Source organism: Balaenoptera ricei, chromosome 11, assembly GCF_028023285.1.
Source record: "Balaenoptera ricei isolate mBalRic1 chromosome 11, mBalRic1.hap2, whole genome shotgun sequence".
Taxonomy (NCBI): domain Eukaryota; kingdom Metazoa; phylum Chordata; class Mammalia; order Artiodactyla; family Balaenopteridae; genus Balaenoptera; species Balaenoptera ricei.
The window spans coordinates 80,980,392-81,001,791 of NC_082649.1; the positions used below are offsets into that span (position 1 = coordinate 80,980,392).

At 40.7% G+C, this 21,400-nt stretch overlaps 2 protein-coding genes across 14 annotated transcripts in view; one reads left to right on the plus strand and one right to left on the minus strand.

Annotated features, from left to right (window-relative positions):
* Positions 1-4,241, plus strand: part of ATXN7 (ataxin 7) — a 140,742-nt gene extending 136,501 nt beyond the window's left edge. For 9 of the 12 annotated variants that reach the window (XM_059940114.1, XM_059940111.1, XM_059940116.1 and 6 more), the window contains 3 exons: positions 1,020-1,159; positions 2,295-2,545; positions 3,934-4,241. The gene's annotated coding sequence lies outside the window, so the exon portion shown is untranslated. Of the gene's footprint in view, positions 1-249; positions 284-1,019; positions 1,160-2,294; positions 2,546-3,201 lie in introns of all 12 variants that reach the window. The other 3 variants (XM_059940112.1, XM_059940117.1, XM_059940121.1) reach the window with 3 other exon arrangements.
* PSMD6 (proteasome 26S subunit, non-ATPase 6) lies at positions 474-21,338 on the minus strand. Of its 2 annotated transcripts, none has more exons than XM_059940125.1 (8): positions 21,112-21,338; positions 20,129-20,334; positions 17,183-17,328; positions 16,285-16,504; positions 16,077-16,185; positions 5,279-5,447; positions 830-907; positions 474-678 (listed from the first exon to the last, which is right to left on the minus strand). In XM_059940125.1, exons 1-8 carry the CDS (start codon positions 21,254-21,256, stop codon positions 582-584), a joined length of 1,170 nt encoding a protein of 389 aa, XP_059796108.1. In that variant the 5' UTR covers positions 21,257-21,338; the 3' UTR covers positions 474-581. The 2 variants fall into 2 exon arrangements, with proteins under 2 accessions (XP_059796108.1, XP_059796109.1); XM_059940126.1 differs by lacking the exon at positions 21,112-21,338 and adding an exon at positions 20,909-21,105.
* Between the last annotated feature and the right edge of the window lie 62 nt (positions 21,339-21,400).

The following is a 21,400-nucleotide window of genomic DNA, read 5'->3' on the forward strand; positions in this document are numbered from 1 at the left end:
TCTTCCTTCCTAGCACTTCTCCCCCTCTAAGTAAGTTTATAATTGGGAAAAAAGATTCCCTTTGCCAATATAGCTAAAATCTTCAGTGAGACTGGCTTTGGCAGATTCTAGAATCGGGTTATGGTAGCCTCCAAAAAAAGGAGTAACTTCCTATCTATCTTCTGTAGATAGTTGTTTCAGAGGGAAAGCTTATGATACACTGCATTTCTCATCTGTTCTATGTACTAAGCACTGTGTTTAATTATACAGCATGTTCCCTTCGTAAAATTCAGAAGGCTTCAAGGTAAGAGATGACATGCATGATCCCCTATTTTACTGAAGAGGCAGAGTCAGTCAGGATTTGAACTCAAGTAAAGTACTGTAGTCTAGTCTCTGTAACCATTTACCATAAATCAGAGACGTTCAAATGACGCAAATGTGACATTATTTTAACCTTACTGGACCCCATCCTTAGAGAGAGATGTCAAAAGAAGTAAATTGAAAGAAACAACGCAGTATTTATTTTATACAGTTCAACTGGGCACAAAGTAAAGTAAGCACCTCTACAGGAAATCCTTTGTGTATGAGGTTTTTTTTTTTTTTTACATATTAATTACTCTGGATAGTTTTTGAACTCTGTTTAATAGCAGGTCTCCTTTCTTGATAGTTTCTTGGTACTGCCAGTTCTTGCTATCAGGTCTATAAATAAATTGAAGAAAAAATTGAATTATTTACCAGTCACATTACTCCATAACAACAATAGTTGACCTACTTTAAAAAGAAGGCACTCTTCTTTTAAGAGTGCCCTTTATTCTGTGCAGTATTACAAATGATACACAAACTTGAGTACCTGTTCGTTTCCACTATTTCATTCACTTTATCTATTTTGCAGTGTAGCCTCCCAGCAGCAATAAATCTGGAGAGTTCCCTAATTGGGAGAGAAGGGGAAAAAAAGCCTTTAGCATTACCCTTAGTTAGCCTTATAGAGAATTCTTAGAAAAATAAACTGCACTAAATAAACACATGATTTGTCTTCCAAGGTAACATTTTGATGCCCAGTAGTTGAGAGGATGGTCTCCGGTGTACTGCAGGTGTCTTATCTACCAGAATTAACGTGACCCTACAAGTGCCTATTCATATGAAGCGTAGGTGTCAAAGAATGAAGCCATCCACAGCTACAGTAAGTGCTCAGGAAGAAACCTGAAGGGGTTAGAAAAATTAAATAAACATACGGAGGAAAATATGAGCTTTACTGGGGTGGGGGGGGAAACCTGATGAAGCCGTCCAGTTTCCTTCTACTTAACCTTTCTGGAGCAGGGAACTCTAAGGATTTTCAGAATCCTTCAGAGGACAGAGGGAAGGAAAGCTTTCAAATTATTTTTAAGACGGAATAACGTGCCACAATAAATTCGGATTAGGAATGTGAAAAAAGGCATTTCTGAGTATATCCCGTCACAACCCAAACCCCCTTATTTAAGACAGTTACTTAAACAACACAGTCACACACCCCGCTCCACAGCAGCATTAGCAGTGGAACCCTCCATCCAGGTCTACCACCACGTGACACGCAGAAGAAAGGACATGCTCAGAAATGCACTAGAGCTACGTGAAGACAGCTTTCCAATGCTGCCAAAGAGAATAAACGGAAAGCTGACTCCTTTAAAATAATCCATTTATAATAGAATTATGTTAAATTTGGAGATTAATTAAGAAAAATCTGATTCCAAATAAGTAAAAATGTGACAGATTACTGTCACAGAGACTAGAACAAACTCCAAATCTTAAGAACCAAATCTCAAATGAAAGTGCCATTTCAAGTCAGTGGGGAAAGGTTGGCTTATGGAATGGTGTTGAGGCAGCCTAATTATCACAAATCCCAGAAACCATGTAAGGAAAAAATAATAAACTCGATTATGTAAAGAGAATTTCTACACAGCAAAATACCAAAATCAAGTCCAAAACCAAATGAAAATGTGGCTAAAAGATGTTTGCAGTATGTCGTTGCCACTGGTCAGTCAGTGGTGAAAGCCCCACTATTCCTTTTCAATAAGGAAATGTTCAATTTTGGAAAATCTGGTGATGATGGGCTTGAAAGATGAGGAAGTTATGCTACTGAAGATTTTAAGCTAGAGGTTATCTTAAAAATAGCAAGACCTATGTGTAACAGTGTTTATAGAGCATGCTCTATTGCTATACTCATTAAAAATTCAACTGTTGGTTTTTGAGTTATGTTATTACTGAGTGGCTTTAGGTAAAAATCTAAAAATTAAAAAAGATCAGCACTGTTTCTAAACTCACTTGTGTTCATTTTCCAGCAGTTTACATAGTTGCATCTCCAGACTGCAGCTGCGAAACCCACTGGTACCTATTATTCTGGGACTGAAGGACACAGAGAAAACTACCCAACCAGATATAACCAGCCCTGTGAGTCCTACCCAGATCCAAAGAACAGCAGGGGAAACCTCTAAAGAAGAAATCTTGATGTTATGATTTAGGAACAAGATGTAGAGAACAGCACCTAGACTTGATGTACAAGCAAACTGACTCAAGGATGCCCTCTGCTGAGGTAAGACCTCCCAGTCAACTGCTGACACCCAGGCTGACAATTCCACTGCTTCTCCCCATGCCCACCATCACCAGACTAGTTTGGCCCTTCATTTACCAACCCCCACCCCCACCCCCGACGATTAGAAGAGACTCTAAACAACTTTAAGACACCCCTTCAGATCCAACCTAGTATCTTCCCATGCTTCACTCTGGACGGCTGTGTGCCCGTCACCACACGTTCCATCCAGTGCCCCTAGGCTGCTGGTTTCTCAGCCATGCTCCTAAATCTGTCTCTGCTATTTCCTCCATCTGGAATGTCCTTTTTCCCCATCACTTCCTATAAAAATCCTAAATATGCAGTGACAACCGGTCTCAATGCCCACGGGAAGCCATCTGTGGTGTGCCCATTTTGGGGGCACTTCGATCACATACTCTGTCTGACTCCTAGTTATGCTCATTTTGAACTATGTGCACCAAGAGTCATCTAAGCAGAGTCTCCTTAATGCCCTAAATCGGTGTTCAAGTCCAATTCCCTAGATCCAAATGACATTTCTGTCGCCTCCCCGTGTGCTAATCAATCATACATATCCCAAGGTGACTCACCTTCCCCAGACAAACCATCTACCAACAAATGGGAGAATACAGCCCATGGGTATGGTTTCCAACCTTACACAGGTCAACACAAGGCCCGGTTTATTCAAATAATGGCCTGGTCCCCTTCTCCGACAATATCTTATTAAGTCTAAGGAAGTGGAAGTACAATGGTTGTTCAATCGTCCAAAATCATTTTTTGAGGGAAGAAAAACAATCTGTGAAAACCCAGGCGTGAATCAGATACCACAGAAATTTCAAACAAGGCCTTTCACAACAACTGCAGCTCGGTAGGTACTGACAACCTCTGCCTCCAAAGCCGGTCTGAGACCATGAAGGGAACAACTAAACAAATACCACCAGAAATGTACCACATACCATCAGTTCAGACGCCATCGTAACGACTCGCAGAACACTGCAGTGTGTCTAACTGGTACGCGCTGCTTCCGTGCATCTTATCCACAGCTTCAGCTGAGCCTCGCGCTGCTCCCAACCAGTGGACATGGCTTCATCACCACCACAGCACAGTTAAGAAACTAAAGGGTAGGAAGCCAGACCAGCCCGCTTTTCGTGCACTGCCCACCACAGTAAGCCACTCCTTACACTGCCGCGTGAGAAGCACATTTATAACGCCCCCAGCCCCACCCCACCCCACTAACCAGCTGCTCTTGGGCAGTGGTTACCAGACTTAATTTCACACACGAGTTCAATTCAGAAGTGAAACCAAACCAAACCAACCTAGGGAATGCGCAGCCTTCTATTTTGGTATGGATAACCCAACAAATACTACTATCACTGCCTCTTTTTCTTTCACAGGAAGAGAACGAGGAAATTTCTGGCTCCATAGTTTGGGTACACTTAAGATCTGCGCATTTTGTAAAGATTACTGAAAACCCACCCACCCACCCATAAACAAACATTGATATGCATGCTAAGGTGACTGGGGATGAAATGTACTGGTGTCTGACACTTCCTTTCAAGTGGTTAAAAATAAGATGGAAGGTGATAAAACAAATATAACAAAATGTTAATAAATTACAGAATCAAGGATCTATGGGAATTTACGGTGTAACTCTTTACAATTTTCTGCATGTTTGAAATTTTCCATAATAAAATATTAGAAAAAAACCAAAATGGCTAAAAAGAGTGTGGTCTTTTAAAATGAAATGCAGCTTCATTAAAAACTGCTTTTTTCACTGTGAGCCACTGCAAACTACATCTTCAAAGTTAAAAGGCCAATGTTTGTTTGGGAGCCACTTATATATCTAGACACCACCTGGACAGCTCACATTCTGAACGTCTACTTCTCCCCAACTCTACTCCCACGACCCTGGGTCCAAGACACAGGAACATCTCCTCCATGAGCTACTGAACAGACCACCTGGTCTCCCCATCCAGCATGCGCTAAGACGGAGCATGGAACCGTGTTACCCACCAGAGGCTTAAAATGCTCCAGTGGCTCCCCACAGCACCTGGATTAAAAGCCGAGTTCCCCACCAGGCCCTACACGGCCATACACGGCCTGTCTCTCCCACGGCTACCCTCCTACCCCCACTACTATGCTGCAGCTACGCATCTTTCTGTGCCATTGTATTCTCTCTCTATGTAGACTCACTTCTATCTGAAATGACTTACACGTTTATTTGCTTACTTGCCAACTCTCCCCATAACTAGAATGAAACTCCATGAAGAGGGAGACCTGAAACAATGCCAACCCATTCAGTTAAGGCTTTAATACATATTTGATGAATCTCTGATTCAAGCGCTGAAAGTTCCATTTTTAACAACCAGTTTGCCCAGAATTGCAGTAGCAACCAAAAAATTGTAAGGCGTAAGCAGAGGAAATAGCTCTCTATCTTATACTTCACACTAGGTCCTAAGAGTCACTACTGTAGTAGCAGTGTGGTTCACGAAGATGTAACAGAGACGACTTCTGCTCCAGTTATTATTAAAAGTAGACTTCTGTTCCATCTTTGCTACTACAGTAGAAACACATCATGAAAGCAGAGATAACAGATATGATTGTTTTGATATTGAAAGAAAAATTCTTAGATCTTTTTTTTATAATTGAGGGAAGCAATGTAAATGGAGAAAATATACAAGTTCACACATGCAAAGATAACTGTAAAAAATAAATTGACATGATGTTATTTAAACTTACTGATCAATGAACTCCACACCAACACCAAAGGCTTCTGCCATATAGCCCAGGGTTAATGACCTGTATGATTCCAGCAGCTGGCTGTACGCATGAATCCGCATTTCTCTTACATAGTATCGATAATGAGGAGCAAAAAGCCAGTCCTTTTTCATTTCCTGTTCCACAAAAGCTGCAATGAATAAGATGACAAATTATAAGAACCTCCCTTTGGATAAACTGATTAAACTGGAGGACGGATTTATAACATGATAGAAGTTAACAGCCTTTATCTATAAAGTGTATACAAAGTATTAATGAGCAATCCACACACAGAAGTGCAAATTATTTTACTGAATATCTACTATCTATCACTGTTTTGAATAATGAGGATATGGCAGGAAACCAAAAGACCAGATCTCTGCTGCCACAGCAACTAAATTTTCAAAGAGAAGAGATAAATGAACAAATAAAGAAGATACTCTCCAAAAAGAACAGGTTCTGTAAGGAAAATAAAACTGTGATGTGATAGTGAACAGGAGGGCTTCCACGGGATTGGAGTCAAAAGGGAAGACTTCTCTGAGGAACCTGCCCTGCAGAGAGCAGGAGGCTTAGAGCAACACAAAGAATGCCAAGATCCAAGGCAGGAAGAGCCTGGCTAAGCCCAAGAACAGAAAGGAGAGCAGGTTCAGAATGTAGCAGGAGGACAGCTACAAGGATATGGAAGGTAAGCAAGACAAAAGATTCAAGAATATACTTATGTTTCTGGCTTGAACAAGATAAAAATCCCTGGAGAAAGAGATTTTTTTTTTGAGTTGGTGTGTATGTGTGTGTGTGTGGGTGGGTGGGTGTAAGTGTGTGTGGAGGTGGGGAGGGAAGGATTCAAACATTACCCTTTGGCAGGGTTGAGGTGGACTCCCCTATCAGACATCCAAGTCGAAGATCCCAAGGCTTGGGTCTGGTGCACACTGGCAAGTGTGGGGCTGGAGACACGAATCTGGAAATCACTGCCACTCATATGTATTTGATGATGGAATTATAGAGATAAGGGCAATGACCAAGCCTGGGCCACTTAGTCACCGAGAGGCCTAACAAAGGATGAGGCAGTAGGTCCAGAGAAAATACATTATTTCAATACACTGAAGTTCTAAGGTCCTTAAAAAAGGATAACTGGCAGTTGCAAGGAGTTCCGCCTGTTTGATGTGCCATTACATACACAGTGTCTGATGCCTGACAGCCACTTAAAAATACTCACTCAATAACCAGCTATTTCTAAAAGACATAAAAAGATACATTATATTTTAAAGAAAAAAAAAAACCTACTTACAAAACTGCATGTAAAATACATCCACACGTGTTTAAAGGTGTTACGTGCTTATACCTCTGGATACAAATGCCCCTGGATGGACACCCTTGGAACCTGAAATCAGTAGTTGCCTCTAGAGAAAGGACCCAGGCAATCAAAGGCTAGAGAGAGACTTTTTCTTCTTTCTGTGATACAGTTTGAAAACTTTCCATGTATACAAAAAACTTTGGGGTTTTTTTTTGTGTGTTATTTTCTGATTTTTAAAGTACATATAATGAATAAAAGTTCCGGAGGGATATATAACAATCTTAAAATGGTTCTCTTCCAGAAGAATTCTGTGTATGTGAATGTGTAAATGAATTTGGACGTAGGGCTTTCTCATCTCAGTTTTTAATTTTTGAAGACAATCAGGTATTACCCAGAAAAGGATGCTATTTTCTCTTTCAAATAAAATATTTTAAAGTACAAAGTCTATGTATATTTGGAGAAGCAAAAAGGCTTATTATAAAACCAAATAAATGCTACATGCCTTAGTACACAAAAGGAGTAAATGATACAAATGATGACTGTTGTCGAAAAGATTTAACTATCTGTCCTTTGTATTTTAAATATCTGGGAAATCGCGAGCAGGCACCAGGCCCGGCCCCCACTGTCCCAGCAGTGTGCAGACAGCAGCCACCCATGTGAGACCCGCCAGCAGGCACCGAGTGCTAACCCCGCTATACTGGGAAGGGCCGCTATACCTGCACACCCATATCAAGTGGGTAACAGCCAGCACACACTGACCAAAGAGGCAGCAAGCATCCAAACTAAAAGCCACCACTCGATTCCAGAGAAGAGAGCAGAGTAGAAGGACTTGAGCTCACCTACTCTCGCAAAAACACCAAAATCACAACTGACTGCTGAACCACCACTGATAAAGAAGACTGGAACCTACCAAAACAGATATTTCACACTCAATGAAAAGAAGAAGCCACAACAAGACGGCAGGAGGGGCACTGTTGCAACATAATCAAATCCCATTCCTGCCAGGTGAGTGACCCACAAACTGGAAAATAAATATATCCCAGAGGTTCTCCCACAAGAGTGAGAGTCCTGAGCCCCACATCAGGCTCCCCAGCCTGAGGGTCTGGCATTGGGAGGAGGAATCCCAAAAGCATTTGGCTTTGAAGGCCAGTGGGGCTTGAGTACAGGATCTCCACAGGACTGGGGGGAACAGAGATGCCACTCTTGGAGGGCGCACACAAGGTTTCATGTACACTGGGACCCAGCACAAAGCAGCAACTCCATAAGAGCCAGGGCTAGACCTACCTATGAGTCTTGGAGGGTCTCCTGAGGAGGCAGGGGTTGGCTGTGGCTCACACCAATCAATACTCTCTGGGGGGAGGCCCCAGAGACTACTGATCAGCATGAGCTCTCCTGGAGGTCACCATTTTGGCATCAAGACCTGGCCCTACCTAACAGCCTACAGGCTCCAGTGCCGGAAAGCCTCAGGTCAAACAACCAGCAAGATGGGAACACAGCCCCACCCATCAGCAGACCAGCTGCCTAAAGCCATACTGAGCTCCCAGTCACCTATAAACACACCCCTTGACACTGCCCTGCCCACCAGAGGGACAAGACCCATCAGTGAGCAGGCACCAGTCCCTCCCACCAGGAAGCCTGCACAAGCCTCAGGACCAACCTCACCCACCAGAGGGCAGACACCAGAAGCAAGACGAGCTACGATCCTCCAGCCTGCAGAAAGGCGACCACAAACACAGAAAATCAGACAAAACGAGACAGCAGAGAAATATGTTTCAGATGAAGGAACAAGATAAAAATCCATAAGAACAACTAAATGAAGAGGAAGTAGGTGACCTACCTGAAAAAAAGAATTTACAGTAATGACAGTAAATATGATTCAAGATCTCAAAAAGTATGGAGGCACAGACCGAGAAGTTACAAGAGATGTTTAACAAAGAGCTAGAAGATTTAAAGAATAAACAGAGATGAACAATACAAAAACCGGAATGAAAAATAAACTAGAGAGGATCAATAGCACAATAACTGAGGCAGAAGAACGAACGAGTAAGCTGGAAGACGGAATGGTGGAAATAACTGCCACGGAACAGAATAAAGAAAAAAGAATGAAGAGAAATGAGGACAGTCTCAGAGACCTCTGGGATAACACTAAATGCACCAACATTCACATTATAGGAGTTCCAGAAGAAAAAGAGAGAAAGGGCCTGAGAAAATACTTGAAGAGATTATAGCCGAATACTTCCCTAACGTGAGAAAGGAAACACTCACTCACGTCCAGGAAGCACAGAGAGGCCCATACAAGATAAACCCAAGGAGGAACACTCCGAGACACATATTAATCAAACTAACAAAAAGTAAAGACAAAGAAAAAATATAAAAAGCAACAAGGGAATAGCAACAAATAACATACAAAGGAACCCCCATAAAATTATCAGCTGATTTTTCAGCAGAAACTGCAGGACAGAAGGGAGTGGGGCATGATATATTTAAAGTGATGAAAGGGAAAAACCTACAGCCAAGAATACTCTACCCAGCAAGGCTCTAGTTCAGATTCAACGGAGAAATCAAAAGCTTTACAGACAAGCAAAAGCTAACAGAATTTAGAACCACCAAACCACCTTCACAACAAATCCTAAAAGAACTTCTCTAGGCGGAAAAGAAAAGGCCACAACTAGAATCAAGAAAATTACAAATGGAGAAGCTCACTGGTAGAGGCAAATACAAAGTAACGGTAGGAAATCATCCACACGTATATATGATATCAAAACCAGCAATTGTGAGGAAAGTACACAGGCAGGATATTGGAAATGCATTTGAGATTAAGAGATCAGCAACTTAACACAATCTTGTACATATACAGACTGCCATATCAAAACCTCATGGGAATTACAAACCAAAAATCTACAATAGAGATACAAAAAAGAAAACGCAATCCAAACACATCACTGAAGATAGACATCAAATCACAAGAGAAGAGAACAAAAGAGGAAGGGAAGAAAAAAAGACCTTCAAAACCAAATCCAAAACAATTAACAAAATGGCAATAAAACATTCATATTGATGATTACCTTAAACGTAAATGGATTAAATGGTCCAACCAAAAGACACAAGACTGGTTGAACGGATATAAAAACAAGACTCATATATATGCTATCTACAAGAAATCCACTTCAGATCTAGGGACACACACAGACTGAAAGTGAGCGGATGGAAAAAAGGTATTCCATGCAAATGGAAACCAAAAGAAAGCTGGACTAGCAATATTCACATCAGACAAAATAGACTTGAAAATAAAGACTGTTACAGGAGACAAAGAAGGACACTACATAATGATCAAGGGATCAATCCAAGATGTGACAGTTGTAAATATATATGCACCCAACACAGGAGCACCTCAATATATAAGGCAAATGCTAACAGCCATACAGGGAGAAATTGACAGTAAGACAATAATAGCGGGGGATTTTAACATCTCCCTTTCATCAATGGACAGATCATCCAGACAGAAAATCAATCAGGAAACACAGGCATTAAATGACACATTAGATCAGATGGACTTAATTGATATTTAGAGAGCATTCCATCCATCAGAAAGCAGAAGAATACACGTTCTTCTAAACATTCTCCAGGACAGATCACATCTTGGGCCACAAATCGAGCCTCAGTAAATTTAAGAAAAGTGAAATCATATCAAGCCTCTTTTCCAACCACAGCACTATGAGATTAGAAATCAGTTACAGGAAAAAAACTGTAAAAAACACAAACAGATGGAGGCTAAACAATATGTTACTAAACAACCAACGGCTCACTGAAGAAATCAAAGAGGAAATCAAAAATTACCTAGAGACAAATGACAATGAAAACATGATGGGCCAAAACCTTTGGGATGCAGCAAAAGCAGTTCTAAGAGGGAAGTTTACAGCAATACAATCTTACCTCAGGAAACAAGAAAAATCTCAAATAAACAACCTAACCTTACACCTAAAGCAACCAGAGGAAGAACAACAAACAAAACCCAAAGTTAGTAGAACGAAAGAAATCATAAAGATCAGAGCAGAAATAAATGAAATAGAGATGAAGAAAACAATAGAAAAGATCAATGAAACTAAAAGTTGGTTCTTTGAGAAGATAAACAAACTCGCTAAACTTATAGCCAGACTCATCAAGAAAAAAAAGAGGACTCAAATCAATAAAATGAGAAATGAAAAAGGAAAAGTTACAATGGATACCACAGAAATACAAAGGATCATAAGAGACTACTACCAACAACCATATGCCAATAAAATGGACAACCTGGAAGAAATGGACAAATTCTTAGAAAGATACAACCTTCCAAGACTTAACTGGGAAGAAATAGAAAATATGAACAGGCCAATCACAAGTACTTAAATTGAAACAGTGATTAAAAAACTTCGAAAAAACAGAAGTCCTGGACCAGATGGCTTCACAGGCGAATGCTATCAAACATTTAGAGAAGAGTTAACACCTGTCCTTCTGAAACTCTTCCAAAAAACTGCAGAGGAAGAAACACTCCCAAGCTCATTCTATGAGGCCACCCTCACCCTGACATGAAACCAAAGATACCACAAAAAAAGAAAATTACAGGCCAATATCACTGATGAACATAAACACAAAAATACTCGACAAAATACTAGCAAACCAAATCCAACAATACACTAAAAGGATCATACACCATACTCAAGTGGGATTTATCCCAGATATGCAAGGATTCTTCAATATCCACAACTCAATCAGTGTGACACACCACATTAACAAACTGAAGAATAAAAACCATATGATCATCTCAATAGATGCAGGAAAAGCTTTTGACAAAATTCAACACCGATTTATGAGAACAGCTCTCCAGAGAGTGGGAATTGAGGAAACTTACCTCAACATAATAAAGGCCATATATGACCAACCCACAGCTAACATCATTCTCAACAGAGAAAAGCTATAAGCGTTCCCTCTAAGATCAGCAACAAGGCAAGGATGTCCATTGTCGCCACTTCTATTCAGTATAGTTTTGGAAGTCCTAGCCACAGCAATGAAAGAAAAAAATAAAAGGAATCCAAATTGGAAAAGAAGTAAAACTGTCACCATTGGAGATGACATGATACTATACATAGAAAAGATGCTACCAGAAAACCACTAGAGCTCACCAATGAATTCAGTAAAGTTGTAGGATACAAAATTAACACACAGAAATCCCTTGCATTCCTATATACTAACAACAAAAGATCAGAAAGAAAAATTAAGGAAACAATCCCATTTTCCATCGCATCAAAAAGAACAAAATACCTAGGAATAAACCTACCAAAGGAGACAAAAGACCTGTACTCTGAAAACTGTAAGACCCTGATGAAAGAAACTGAAGATGAACACAAACAGATGGAAGGATATATACCATGTTCTTGGATTGGAAGAATCAATATTGTCAAAATGACTATACTACCCGAGGCAATCTACAGATTCAGTGCAATCCCTATCAAATTACCAATGGCATTTTCCACAGAACTAGAACAAAAAATTTTTTTACTTTATATGGAGACACAAAAGACCCTGAATAGCCAGAGCAATCCTGAGAAAGAAAAATGGAGCTGGAGGAATCAAACTCCCTGACTTCAAACTATGCTACAAAGCTACAGTCATCAAGACAATATGGTACTGGCACAAAAACAGAAATATAGATCAACGGAGCAGGACAGAAAGCCCAGAAATAAAAACTCAGGCACTTATGGTCAATTAATCTACAACAAAGGAGGCAAGAATATACAATGGAGAAAAAACAGTCTCTTCAATAAGTGGTGCCAGACAGCTACATGTAAAAGAGTGAAATTAGAACATTCTCTAACACCATACACAAAAATAAACCTAAAATGGATCGAAGACCTAAATGTAAGGCCGGACACTATAAAACTCTTAGAGGAAAGCATAGGCAGACCACTCTTTGACATAAATCACAGCAATATCTTTTTTGATCACCTCCTAGAGTAATGAAAATAAAAATAAAAGTAAAAATAAACAAATGGGACCTAATTAAACTTAAAAGCTTCTGTACAACAAAGGAAACCATGAACAGAAGGAAAAGACAACCCACAGAATGGGGGAAAGTATCTGCAAATGAAGCAACCTACAAGGGATTAATCTCCAAAATACACAAACAGCTCACACAGCTCTATGTCAAAAACAAACAAACAAACAATGCAATCAAAAAATGGGCAGAAGATCTAAATAGACATTTCTCCAAAGAAGACATACAGATGGCCAATAAAGCACATGAAAAGATGCTCAACATCAGTAATTATCAGAAAAGTGCAAAGCAAAACTACAATGAGGTATCACCTCACAAGGGTCAGAATGGCCATCATCAAAATGTCTACAAACAATAAATGCTGGAGAGGGTGTGGAGAAAAGGGAACCCTCCTACACTGTTGGTGGGAATGTAAATTGGTGCAACCACTATGGAGAACAATATGGAGGATCTTTTAAAAACTAAGTATAGAATTACCATATGATCCAGCAATCCCACTCCTGGGCATGTATCTGGAGAAAACCATAATCTGAAAAGTTACACGCAACCCAATGTTCACTGCAGCACTATTTAAAATAGCTAAGACATGGAAGCAACCTAAATGTCCATCGACAAAGGAATGGATAATGAAGGTGTGGTACACATATACAATGGAGTATTACTCAGCCACAAAAAAAGAATGAGATAATACCATCTGCAGCAGCACGGATGGATCTACAGATTATCATACTAAGTGAAGTAAGTCAGACAGAGAAAGACAAATATATGGTATCACTCATACGTGGTATCTAATTTAAAAAAAAAGATACAAGTGAACTTACTTACAAAACAGAAACAGACTTACAGATATCGAAAATAAACTTATGGTTACCAAAGGGGAAATGAGGAGGGGGAGGGATAAATCAGGAGCTTGGGATGAACATACACACACTACTATATATAAGACAGATAACCAACAAGGACCTACTGTATAGCACAGGGAACTCTACTTAATATTCTGTGATAACCTATATGAGAAAAGAATCTAAAAAAGAATGAACATATGTATATGTATAACTGAATCACTTTGCTGTACGTCTGAAACTAACACATTGTAAATCAACTATACTCCAATAAAATTAAAATATTTTTAAAAAATAAAAATAAAAAAATATCTGGGAAATGAGTAAATTTGGTAAATATAAAAAGTTTAATCCAAAATTGTTTAAATGAAAGGTTGCCAGTAGGGACGGGGAAGATGGGAAGAGGTTACCTTAACCATTCAAAAGTTTCCAAAAGCCATCAATTTCATCACACTAGGATAGCACTTCCCCCCATTTTTCTCTTAAATTACAGTTACACAGAGCACTCAATAATATATGGGCACTGTGCTGGTGTCAAGATCACTACAAAGGAAAAAAGCATAAGGTCTACTTTTAATTATCCTAAGTAGCAGTAGAGAAAAACTCTAAAAAAGAATCACAAAATAATTTGCTGTTTAAAAAATGGGGCAGGGAATTCCCGGGCGGTCCAGTAGTTAGGACTCTGTGCTTTCACTGCCAAGGACGTGGGTTTGATCCCTGGTCGGGGAACTAAGATCCTGAAAGCCATGCGGCACAGCCAAAAAATAAAAAAATAAAGATTAAAAAAAAAAAATTAAATAAGTAAGTAAAAATAGGGCATATGACCAATAAGCACATGACAAAATATGCAGCACCACTAGTCATCAGAGAAATGCAAATCAAAACCGTAAGATATCACTTCACACCCACTAAGATGCCTATGATCAAAAAGACACACGATTACAAGTATTAGATGTGGGGAAACTGGAACTCTCACACTGCTGGTGGGAATGTAAAATTGTGTAGCTGCTTTGGAAAACAGTTCAGCAGTTTCTCAAAAAGTTAATTGAAGAGTTACCATATGACACATCAATTCCATTACTAGGTATATCCCCAGGAGAAACTAGACACTGTGTCCACACAAAAACTTGTACATAAACATTGATTACAGCATTATTTATAATGTATCCATCATCTGATGAACGGATAAATAAAATGTGGTATATCCATGCAATGGCATTATCCCTCAGCTATAAACTGCATGAAGCACTGATACATGCTACAGCATGGATGACAGTAAAAGCATTATGCTGGGCAAAAGAAGCTAGGCACAAAGGCCACATATTGTGTAATTCCATTTATATGCAATGTCCAGAATAAGCAAATCCACAGAGATAGAAAGACTAGGGGCTGGGACCAGGAATGGGAAGTGACTGCTAATGGGTACAGAACATCTTTTGGGGTGATGAAGATGTTCTGGAATCAGTGGTGTGGCTACACACCTTGTCAACATACTAATAAAACCACTGAAATTACACACTTTAAAATACTGAATTTTACAGTGATTTACATCTCAATAAAAAAAGAGGATGGGGCATAAAATAAGACCTCCAGGAATGTGGAGAAGGGATTTTTAAAATTTTTGGACTGAAGGAAGAAGGGAAAAGCGCCACATTTGAGCAGAATAATGACGAGATCCACACGCCTAAAAAAGGGAGAAGGGCAATTCTGCAGTACATCTTGGGTGCAAACCCACCCATCGTGCACATATGGGAAGATAGGGCCATGCAGGTCGTTCACACCTGAGGAGCCCTGTTCCCACACTGCATGAGGGGAGTAGTATGAATTCCCATAAAGCAGCCTAACTTTATGCAGAAAGCACTCCATAAACACTGGGCCAATACCTACTCCAAACATAGAAGACCATCATTTGGAGTCCTCCTATCCCATGTTTTGTAAATTCTACCTACTTATTAACCAAATACTTCCTGAAACTTGCAGCACAAACAAGAGAATTATCAATGCCAAGTTCTTTAAGTTTTAGGAAAATCATCTGGGAAGGACCCCTGGGTTGAACACCACAAGCACTTTCAACAGATTTTCTCAACCAACATCCCTTGAAAATGATTTGCAAATCGGCACAAAGATTTAGCTGTTGCATAAATAACCCATTGTTGAATTCAACTCAATTAACATCAACTCAATCAAAAAGAGATTCAAGATCTCAATTCTAAAACTCAGTACGTCGAACCATTTGCTCACTTCTGCCTTACATCCCAGTAAGACTCTAAACCAGGGGTCAGGCAAACTTCCTTGGCAAAGGGCCAGACGGTTGATATTTTTAGCCGCTGAGAGCCATAGAGCTGTCACATATCTTTCTTTGTCCTGTTTTGTTAAACGATCCTTTAAAAATGTAAACATCAATCTTACCTCTTGGACCACACAAAAGCACTTGATCAAAGTCTGCTAACCCCCCTATAAACAAGATGGGCAAAAGATTAGCTGTACTAACCAAAGACCTACAGCTATCTGCACACTATATTTTTCATATATGTGAAAAATCATCTTAGGTTATCTGCAAACAGGGTCAGGAATAAGATGAAGACAGACAGTCAAAACGAGCAACTCTATCCTTACCTAATGATTGGAAGAAAACTGAGTAACGGCATTCATAGAGTGAAAACAGATACTGCCGAACTGCTGGAAGACTGTGCAACACTTCCAGAATCTCTGCTCCTTTAATAACCTAGAAATTTTTTTTAAAAACAAATATGTGCTTTAATGATTTTTGTGTATTTAAGGTGGAAAAGCACGGGGTATTCTTTAAATATGATTCAGTCATTACCTTTTCCCTGAGATCTGGTCTTTCTAAAGCAATCATGCTGACATAGACGGTGTAAGTCACAAAGGTTTTATAATCCATGAGTTCATAGGATGTAAATGTTGAAACTGTGTCAAGGAAGAGTTCAGCTGCCTGTTTGAAATCACGAATAGCCACACAATAAAGACCTTGATATACTTTTAGGCGGTTTCTCCGGTCCCAGTCTCCTCCTTCCTCTATCAAGCTATAAAATACAAAACAGTAAGGTGATGATCTGGAAAAAAACAGTGCCACTTTTTACAAGTTTTGTGTTATTATGAAAGAGAAAACAGCTTTTAACAACTTAAACCAAAAAGAAATATTTAAAGAGAACATTTCTGTAAGTAAGAACATTAATTATTTGACCAAATTTACTAGTTGGAAACAAAAGAAAATAGGCAAATTTCTTACATCAATTTCCTATCTGTAGCATCATAATTTAGAGGGAATAAATCCCCACTGCTAAAACTCACCTTCTGGGAAATTCCCTGGTGGTCCAATGGTAAAGAATCCACCTTACAATGCAAGGGACGCGGGTTCCATCCCTGGTCAGGGAACTAAGATCCCACATGCCGCATGGCAACTAAGCCCGCACGCCACAACTACTGAGCTTGCAGGCCTCAACTAGAGAGCCCGTGTGCCGCAAACTACAGAGCCCATGTGCCCTGGAGCCCACGCACCACAGCTAGAGAAGAGAAAACCCGCATGCCACAAGTAGAGAGAAGCCCGCGCGCCACAACGAAGAGCCCGCACGCCACAACGAAAAGATCCTGCGTGCCTCAACAAAGATCCCGTGTGCCGCAACTAAGACCAGACACAGCCAAAAAATAAATAAATAAAATAAATAAATAAAACATTAAAAAAATGAAAAAATAAAATGCACCTTTTGGCCTTTTCTGTGTTTCGTGTGATGAGGTCATTATCCATGTAAAATAAGCCAATTCTAAGGAGATAGAACACAATATCCAGTCGGTGACCCAGGGCCACGGTTTTGTCATATGTCTTGCGAAAGGCTGTCAGAGCTCCTTCCTGTCAAGAGAACCAAGGCAACAGGTGAGAAAAGGTTAAAAGTTTCAAAAGCTATCAGCTGTCTAGGATTTTCTTAGCAAGGAGTTGGGGAAACATGTAGGAGTAGAGATAGAACAGTATGGCCATGAGCTGATATTTGTTAAAGCTGGGGGATAATTGCATGGGGTTCCTTATACGATTCTCTCCACTTTTATAAAAAATACATCAACTGTATCTAAGCATATACTTATATTCTAGAAAACAATGGAAGAAACACATTCATAATTTATTCACCATTATTTCAATATTCTTCTTTGTTCTATATATTCAATATTTTTCCCTTTAACAATTAAAATACACTACTGTAAAATTACTGTAAACTGTCAATCTTATCACCTAAAGGGTAATAAAAATTTTATCTTAATCACTGACTACTAGAACACAATTAAGTATTTAAATATACAATTCTATCTCAAATCATTGTGGAATAAAATTTTTATTGCTTTTAAAACATGAACATGTGGGACTTCCCTGGCAGTCCAGTGGTTAAGACTGCGATTCCACTGCAGGGGATATGGGTTTGATCCCTGGTTGGGGAACTAAGATCCCACATGCCACGTGGCCTGGCCAAAAAACAGAAAAAAACCCACCACCACCAGCAAAAAAAAACACCCAAAACAAAACAAAAACAAACAAACCACCCCCAAAAACAAAAACAAAAAAAATGAACATGAATAAAATCATCTGCTTATACTTGGTACTTTTTAGTATGTGTCTGGCTTTGTTTTATGTAATTATTAGTTATGCCTCATACATTTCTAAAAAGAGACTGGCAAGACAGTAATGGGCACACCCAGCACTAAGATCTCGGTTTTTAAACACTATCCCCCAATAAAAGAAACCAGGGATCCTAGGAGAAATGGATGATTCCAGGTTTGGAGAGTGAAAATAACAGGTGAGCCTGTGACATCTTGTTGTATGACAAAATAAGGAAGACCAAGGAGATCATGTCAAAAGGACCAAGAAACCATCTTGAAGGAAACTGCACTAACAAACCTGTAACAAACTGAGCACCGGAAAGAATAATGACTATAATCGATACAACACAGTGAATAATAAAAATCCACTAAGTCCGTTATTTACTAATAGTACACAAAATAAAATATTAAAACAAGAAAGTAAACAGGAGGGAAAAAAGACAACTCTTCTTTTTAGAAGAATGCTATTTAACAAACATGGAACATATTATTAGAACATCACCGATTTACAACCCCCTGATGTTGATTCAAACATATCCTTGTTGAAATTCCTTAAGGCCTGAATCAAAAGCTTTAAGTTTCTCATTCACATGTAATAATGCATCCTCTTTAAAACCAAACCAAAGCAAACCACACACAGCCTAGAAAGCCACACAAGCTATTAGCTATTTTTAAACTGTTCTGTATTTTCCAACTTTTTACAATGACCAAAGCTTCTTTTTTTTCAAACCCTAAATTTATAATCAGAAGAAAAAAACTTGTTTTAAATTTAAACTAAATAATAATAGCTCGTATCATTTAACATTTTAGCACTTTGCAGCAGGCACTAGTCTAAGCTCTTTGCCCCTAAGGACTATCATTATCCCTGTTTAACAGATGAGGAAGCTCATACAGAGGAGTAAATCATAATTACTGAAGTCAGAAATACAACCCAGGCAATCTTATCCAAGAGCTCACACTATTTAATTTATTTATATTGACACCATGACATCCATTACGTAAATACTTCAGGGTGCACTGCTTAAAATTAGGACATTCAAAGCCCATCCTCTTAACCACTATTACAGAACTACTAAGTTAAAAAGTTTAAAAGATCCGATGCTTGCGGGCATCGCTCTTGTGCCCTGATAGTGCAGTATAAATTAGGTTGGCTGCTGTGCAGGAGAACAGGCCACATGTACTAAGATAAAAACTGTTCTTCGTCCCAGAGATTTCATCTCATAGAATACACCTTAGACAAACATGAGCATATATAAACAAAGAGGCACACACACAGGCATGTTTTTACAGCAGTGGCTTGTCCTAGCAAAAACAGCTGAAAACAACACACATCCCCAACCACTGAATAGCTAAGTAAACTACAGCATAGCCCTACAATGGACTACTAGCTAGCAGTTAACCAGAAAGAGCAAGATTTATGCACATCAATATGGGAAGTCACTCAGATATAATGCTGAATGAAAAAGTAAACGGGACAACATGAGTACACTATGATTCCATTTATTCAAAACAAAGTTTTTAAACCAATACTACCTAATTTCTACAAGTACATACACATGCCTGTAAATGTACAATAAAAGAATTTAAAAGATTATCTCTGAGGAGATAGAGAATAAAGAAAAACCAAACAGAACTTCAGCATTAACTATAATATTTTAGTTTCGTATAAGGAGACGATTACCTGTGTAAACAATAATTTTCAAAATGCACCAGAATCAATGCTTCCCAACCAGGATATGTTACAAAAGTGAACTACTGAGAATGATCCCAATTTTGTAAAAACAGTAAATAAACATCTCCGAACAGGCACTTGTTTTATTGGCATAGAGAGAGAGGGGGAAGAATACACAGCGGCTGCTGTTTGGGGGCAGGTGACAGAATGGGTGTAGCAAGAAAACTACTAACTTTTTCTTTATTAATTTTTTGCACTGATTCACTAGTTCAGGTAAGCAGGTTACCTCTGCACTTGGTGGAAAAGGACGTTAATTTTTAAAATGACACATTACTAACCTTGAACAGTGCCCATTTCAGGCTGTACAGAGAGGGGAGACCATCTCACTCACCTTGTCACCTATCCGGCAGAGGTACTCGGCCTTTGCCATCATCGCGTCTCGGATTTCGCTCTCTCCCAGATTCTTCTCCGCATCTTCCAGCTCCTCGTCCAAACGTTTCAACTCGTCTTCATTTGCCTTCTTCATTTTACTGAGCAGGTCCACGTCCATCTGCCAGTCAAGGGATTTGCACAAGGCTTCGTAATAAGGAGCCATGTCTGAGAGCGAACAAGAGGGATGTGACTTAGGAGTGAGGCCCCGTCCTGCCCTAACCTCAGTGTCTACCCACTCCTTCCTCGTACACAACTGCGAGGTCATCCACCAGTCGCCTACCTGCCAGGAGGAAGGGATGGGACAGAGCTTGGTAAAGGGCTGGGCGGTCAGCATCAGGGCCAAGCCTGTCACCGCCGCCCTCTACTAGGGCCGGGGGAGGACAACCTCGGTTTGCCTCTCGGCGGCTTCTGTTCCCCCAGAGTCTTCCAGCAAGGGAAAGGCTAAGCTTGTTTACACACACACACACACACACACACACACACACACACACACTCAGACCCGTGCGTACAAGGGTACAGGGCCCGCTGCCATTCACTGCTAGGAAGGGCGAAAGGAACCGACCCAAGTTTCCCCTCCACCCGCAATGCTGAAGTCCCCGAGACCAGTCGCTAATGACAGTAAGTCATGTCTCTCTTCCGTGCCTGGCACGGGGCTCAACACCTCGGGATCCGCACCCCCCCCCCCCCCCGCCCACGACCGAGGCTGGCCCCAGGGGTGGAGGCGCACAGAGATGCAAACCTCTGAGGGCAAGGCTGGCGGTCCCAGAGGGCGCGCCCAACAAAAGGAAAGCCCCGAGGGGCGGAAAAGCCAGGTCTGGTCTCGGGGACCCCGGCGGAGGGGCGCCCCGGGGTCGCGAACCCCGTCGGGGAAAACCCCGCAGGCTCGGGAGCGCGGGGCCGCCCAGGCCTAGGCCGCTGACTCGGCTCTCGCGCCGGCCTCACTGTTATCGCGGACGGCTGCCATCAGTTCGTCGCGCACGGCCGCGTCCCCGCGGTGCTCCGGCAGGCTGAGCAGGAAGCGCAGCTGCGCGATGCGTAGGTCCGGATTCTTGGGCAGACCCTCCTCTTCCAGGTTCTCCAGCGGCATCGCGACGGCGAGGATAGCGGCTCGGAACAAACGGCAACTCAGCCCAGACCCGCGGCGGCGGCGGCGGAAGTGGAAGAAGTCCGCGACTGCGCCCGGACGCCTCCAGCCCGGCTTCCGGTCCAGGGTCCGTCTCCGCCCACAGCG

What these genes read in the sequence shown, in the direction of transcription:
- PSMD6 (XM_059940125.1), bottom strand. Translation starts at nt 21,256, where the DNA reads ATGCCGCTGGAGAACCTGGAAGAGGAGGGTCTGCCCAAGAATCCGGAC. An exon ending in TCTGCCGGATAGGTGACAAG is followed by an intron (nt 17,329 to 20,128) that starts GTGAGTGAGATG and finishes TTCTCTTGACAG; the next exon opens with GAAGGAGCTCTGACAGCCTT. An exon ending in AGTTTTCTTCCAATCATTAG is followed by an intron (nt 5,448 to 16,076) that starts GTAAGGATAGAG and finishes TATTCATTGCAG; the next exon opens with CTTTTGTGGAACAGGAAATG.